The sequence below is a fragment of the Argentina silus genome, assembly GCF_951799395.1.
Source record: "Argentina silus genome assembly, chromosome: 12".
Lineage (NCBI taxonomy): Eukaryota > Metazoa > Chordata > Actinopteri > Argentiniformes > Argentinidae > Argentina > Argentina silus.
The window spans coordinates 13,269,411-13,275,204 of record NC_139666.1 but is presented as its reverse complement, the minus strand read 5'-3'; the positions used below and the strand labels follow the sequence as shown (position 1 = coordinate 13,275,204).

Here is a 5,794-nt window from a genome sequence, read left to right as displayed (position 1 = left end):
CCCATCGACTTCCCTCTCTGGACCCCCGACCAGGGTGACACAAAGCAGAGGAAGGGAGAAGCCAGAAGGACACACGCTCCTCTATCCTTCAGACTCCTCACAAGGAGCACATCAGTCTCAGGCTGTTTGCTCAGGGGCCTAGAATCAACCACAGCCGGAAACCAGGGAGGACACACTGACCTGACTCTACGGTACAGTATAGAGGAAGTACTCTACGGTACAGTAAAAGACTGTTTATCACAATCAACCACCGTCCAGGAAGCTAAATAAGCACACTCCCGGGACCTGTTCCTGTGCAGAATGGCTCAGGTCATAGATCAGGTTGACCCCGCCCTGTCCTGTACGCGTCCAGTCTGGCCACATCCTGCACTCTTACTGTACGTACAGTATACATCTTCACACTTAGAACACTTGGGGGAGATCTTACAGTTTAAGTTTTATTTATTTATCCTTTATTTATACAGGGGAAAGCACCTTGAGGCCAGGGCCTCTTTCTCAAGTGTGCCCTGATTACAGAAAATATATATCATCTAAACACATCCCTATTTCCATTCCATTCCATTGACAACACATTTACATACTGTTTTTACAGACAACAATCATTCATCACATCAACAATCCTCCACCAAGAAATCCGCAATGAAGTTTCTGAAATGGCCTAGTGAAACTAAGGCATCAAGTCTCCTGTATCCTGCAATCCTGCAGTGTATCCTGCAATTTCACACCTCAGGCAATGCATTGGTTTTGCTGGCATTATACTGTATATAGTACTACATGTACATTGATAGGATGTATTCACGTTCCTCTCTTTACAGGTTAAGAATTAACCTGAATGAACCTAAAATGTCATTTTAGTCCCTAAAATGACCAAATTAATTATTATTAGCATAATTAAATTATTAAAAAGATGTTTGATGATGAACAATATTAGTAATATTAGTTAGTTATCTATTATTAGATTATCAGCTAATCTAAATAGCTTTCCATCCATTCATACAAGGTACCTCTATCGTGGGAGGTCTCTTTTCAGTGAAACTCCCGCACTGTTGTTTCAGGCTCCACATTTGAAATAGGTCATGCATTGATATGCCAGCTGACTTGAATTAATAGCCCATAAACATTGTGCATTAGAAGAGTGTAAAACCAGTTCAAACACATGTGACACACATGCTGCTGGTTAGCCCTTAATTAGCCACCTGTAGCATGTAAATATAAACCTCAAGTCATAAAGAAAAGTGATGATGCAGCTACTGCTGCCTCCATGTTTGAAATAAGCACTGAGACCTCAGGAGGACACTATGAGGTGAAGCAATATGTATGCATGTAAAATAGACATTGACCTAGAAAATGTGCCAACATGTACAGTATATCTTTGAAATATGTTCTTTGAACCTCTTGATTGCACTGTTTTGAAGCTCACTGCTTTGAAAGAACCATAATCAGAGCAATATTTCAATCCAATGAACTGCTCGCTGGCAAGTTGGCATGGGAGCAAAGGATTGATTAGGCTTACACATTTATCAATACCAGAGACCTTTTCATTTCTTCACGCTTTGTTGTTGAAAGGAAGTTCTTTCACTTTGTCTTGACAAATGACCTAGAAGCAAGAACGCATTTAAAGAGGCATCCTTGATAATCAGCTAATTAAGACAATGTACGCTGTAACTATAGAAACCATGCATCAAAGAACAGGGGACCCTAGAGCTTTTTGAATGAGTTAGACTATACCCTTATGTTAACCCCAGTTCATAATGGGGGCCTGTTCTGACTGCTGAGAAGCAACAGGCTAGAATGGGCCAGGTCCCACTCAGATTCCTCACTCAGTTCTACCTGCCCTACCAGCAAGATAATGACACCTTTTTACATATCACTTGTACATCAATCTGCCTCTCAAAACTGCAATGTGGAACTAACAACGTCCTAAGGATAGGCATAAGTGATCAGAATGGAATCAGGCCATAGTCCTCTTAGGGATATCTTAGCAGTGTGAAGGGCTGTAAACAATGACCTCAGAGACTATGATGGAGGTTTGGCCAGAAGAGAGCAGTGTGGCTGGACAGAGGGTTGGAAAACTGACTCTTAGAAAAGTAATGGTAAACATATTACAACCACATTCCTGAGCTGGTCCCTCCAGGGGAAAACAAACTAATGAAACAAAGACTTTTATGAGGACAACCAGGCCCCTGCTGTTGACTAAGATGGGGTTTCAGTGTTGTTCATGATGTAGTAAAGCTGTTTACAGTAACGGTAAAGAATGTGCCTGAGTGTGAGTTACAGTAAAATGTCTGACCCTTATTAAAAGTAAAATGACTGTATGCTTTCAGTCTCTTTTTAGTGACATTAATGGACAATCCAGTCTATGGTTCAGTTCTTACCAGTACATCAACCTCCAATGGCACCTCATGCCAAGTAATATTGACCCTCTTCACCTGATATGCATAGTGTAGAGGATCATGGATATGTCAGGTAGATGTTGTGTCCATGACTGCCCTAACTGAATTCTTTACAAATGGTTGTGATGTAACTGTGGTAATTCTTAAGATGCCATTTGACTGATGGTTTAGACTGAGTGATAGTATGGAGGCCCATAAGGGTGTGTGGACATACAGACTTGTAAAACAAACACAGTAGAAGTGTATCAGTCTCAGTCCTACAGAAGGCCTGTGTAAGTGTATCTATGGTAAGGCTGTCATATCCTAAAGCTTTACAGCCCTCCCTTAGGGACTCTTAATCAAGGCTCCCACTCACTGTGACAACCACTTAGTCTAACTCAAGTTAACGTAAGAATAACATATTGCCTTCCTGTGTCTGGGTACATACCACGCCACCACGGGCCACCAATATATCTGAGGTGGTAATGCGACGCACAGCCCAAACTCATAAATGTCAGATTGGTGTTTACCCTCGCCTCCTAGGATGTGACTTGGCCTGAAGTAGGGCCAGAACCACAGAAAATGCCACTGGAATTTTTCAGATTCTTATAAATCACAATAACTGGAGGTTGGACTGCCAGTGAACTCTATCCATCATGTTGAACAACTCCAAAACCAAGCCTCTGACCACAGGGAATAGAGTCAACCATTTTAGACTGTGTGTGTGTGTGTGTGTGTGTGCGTGTGTGTGTGTGTGTGTGCGTGTGTGCGTGCGTGTGTGTGTGTGTGTGTGACAGTAACAGTACACTACTGTACATTTAGACAAGTCACTTCAGTACACTACTAGTGGACAAGTACAAGTAGGTAAAGATGTTCCACTCGGGGCCATTGCAAGTGGCTTATTTAATTCAGTATGACCTGTAGGCCTACGTCATCTAGTGGTCACTCAATGAACAGCATTCATGTCTTTCTCGGTTCTGTGGTGAAACTTTTATTTTGAAACTAGTGTTGAATGCGGAAGTGTGGGTGTCTCCAGGACTTTTAGAACTGCTGTCTTCTCGCAACCAGGTGAGAGAGCATAGAGTACCAGCATGGCTTACAACGCGAAGATCGGTCCGTCCATCCTGAGCAGTGACCTCGCCTGCCTGGGCAGCGAATGCGTGCGAATGATGGAATGCGGGGCGGACTACCTGCACCTCGACGTTATGGATGGGTGAGCGAAGCCAGATATGGCTAACATGTTGCATGCTAGCTTGCTACGTTAGCTTACTAGAATGTGCATTGAGTTTCACTAGCCGTGTTTAGCTAGCATAGCCTGTAGCTTGACTTGCTAATCTTTTGCATGATTTCAGGCAGGCAGGCTAAAGATGTAATGGATCACGCACGGGGCTTATCTAGGCTATGTCAACACAGCATATTGAAAGCCACGCTGGTTGCACAAGATTTTGCAACCCTCCAATGTTTACAACAGCTTCCTCTGTTTACTTCTGTTTTATCATGCATGTTAAACTCAACTCAACTCCTTTGCACAAGTAGCAAATGGCTAAATCAGTATCATGTGGCATGGTGGGATAACACTGCTTGAAAGAATTCCCCTGATTGAATTCCTCTGATTCCCCTGAAGACATTTTGTCCCCAACATCACGTTTGGCCATCCCATGGTGGAGTGCCTGAGGAACTCAGTGGGTCCAGACCCTTTCTTTGGTGAGTGAACACAGCCAAGTCACCCCTGCTACACCCCTACAACATATGCCTATTGATTATATACTCTCACCTCCTGAGCTCCAACACAACACTTACCATGTTAGTTGTGTGTATGCACGTATGTGTATGATAATCATACAGACATGCACATGATGGTATCCAGACCGGAGCAGTGGGTCAAACCCATGGCCGCAGCAGGAGCCAATCAGTACACATTCCATCTAGAGGCCACGACCAACCCAGGAAACCTCATCAAGGAGATCAGAGAGAGTGGCATGAAGGTGAGATGGAGGAGGGAGGGGTGGATAGTCAAAGAGAGGCAGCAGAGCGGACTAAACATAATGGAAGTGAGAGAAACTTCACTTGGTCTGTACAGTAGATGTTACATAGTCATTAGTATCTGGCAGTTTGGGGGCCCGAACAAACAGTTGAGCTACATACAGATTCACATACATATCACTGTGTGATTTCATGTGCATTCGTGTGTTCATGTTTCTGTGTGTTCGTGTGTGTGTGTTGTAGGTAGGTGTTGCCATAAAGCCTGGAACCACAGTAGAGGAACTAGCCCCGTGGGCTGGCCAGGTCGATATGGCTCTGGTTATGACTGTGGAACCTGGCTTTGGGGGACAGAAATTCATGCAGGACATGATGCCTAAGGTAGTGTGTGTGTTTGTGTGTGCATAGTTTGTGTCTTGTCTTCAGGTCTTCTTTGTCTCTAATCTGTGCCTGAATAGAGAAAGAATGTAGCTGCATGAACAAGTTACTTTGCCCTCTGTACACAGCTTTACTCTCAAGGTCATGCACTTTCACTGGAATGCAGACGTTTGTCATTGTCATCTAGGTATGAATGAGACACATGTTGCCAGTGAGTGATGCATGTACATTGTAGTGCATAAATCAGTGTTATGGAGTGTTTCTTGACTGTGTGTGTGTGTGTGTGTGTTCCCAGGTGAGCTGGCTGCGGAGTCAATTCCCCTCATTGGACATTGAGGTGGATGGAGGGGTGGGTCCTGACACCATCCACAAATGTGCAGAGGTGAGGAGACCACACACACACACACACAGACCATCCCAATCATGTGACCACTAAGTTTAATTGCTTGTTTGTGTGTGTGTTCCATAGGCGGGTGCTAACATGATCGTATCGGGCAGTGCAGTAGTGAGCAATGAGGACCCTCGCTCTGTCATCGCTCTGCTGCGCACTGTCGTTGCAGAAGCCATCCAGAAACGCTCGCTTGACCGCTGACACAACTACTAACCTGGAGATCCCCATGGAAACGCCCCACACTGGCTCGTCATGGGAACACTCCACACCAACCAGAGGGACAGACAACGGACATTTCTCTGTGGGGTCAGGTGGGGAGGGGATGGGTGTAGATACAGGACGGGGTGCTCCATTGAGGGATCTGCGCTGTCTCAGAGAAGCTTCTACCCATGCCTTACATACCCCAGACCATCAGATCCAACCCCCACGCCACCATCACCACTTTAATGGAATGGTATTCCTCAGAGCCTAGGCCTGTGAATAATCAACATGTACAGACAGTGGAACAGTGGCGACTTTGATTTCATACAATAACGGTAAACATTCCTGAATATTTTTTTTGAATACTGTCATGTTGAGTGAATGATCAAGGGATATGAAATAAAATGTGTAAAGAAACTGTTTCTTGTCTCTCTTATCCCTTTGCTAGTGCTATAATGAGGGAGGGTGGTGG

At 44.4% G+C, this 5,794-nt stretch overlaps 1 protein-coding gene across 1 annotated transcript; it reads left to right on the top strand.

Annotated features, from left to right (window-relative positions):
* Window positions 1-3,400: 3,400 nt before the first annotated feature.
* Window positions 3,401-5,794, top strand: rpe (ribulose-5-phosphate-3-epimerase). The gene is made up of 6 exons (XM_083681514.1): window positions 3,401-3,585; window positions 3,997-4,076; window positions 4,218-4,357; window positions 4,599-4,733; window positions 5,026-5,112; window positions 5,200-5,794. Exons 1-6 carry the CDS (start codon window positions 3,464-3,466, stop codon window positions 5,320-5,322), a joined length of 687 nt encoding a protein of 228 aa, XP_083537640.1. The 5' UTR covers window positions 3,401-3,463; the 3' UTR covers window positions 5,323-5,794.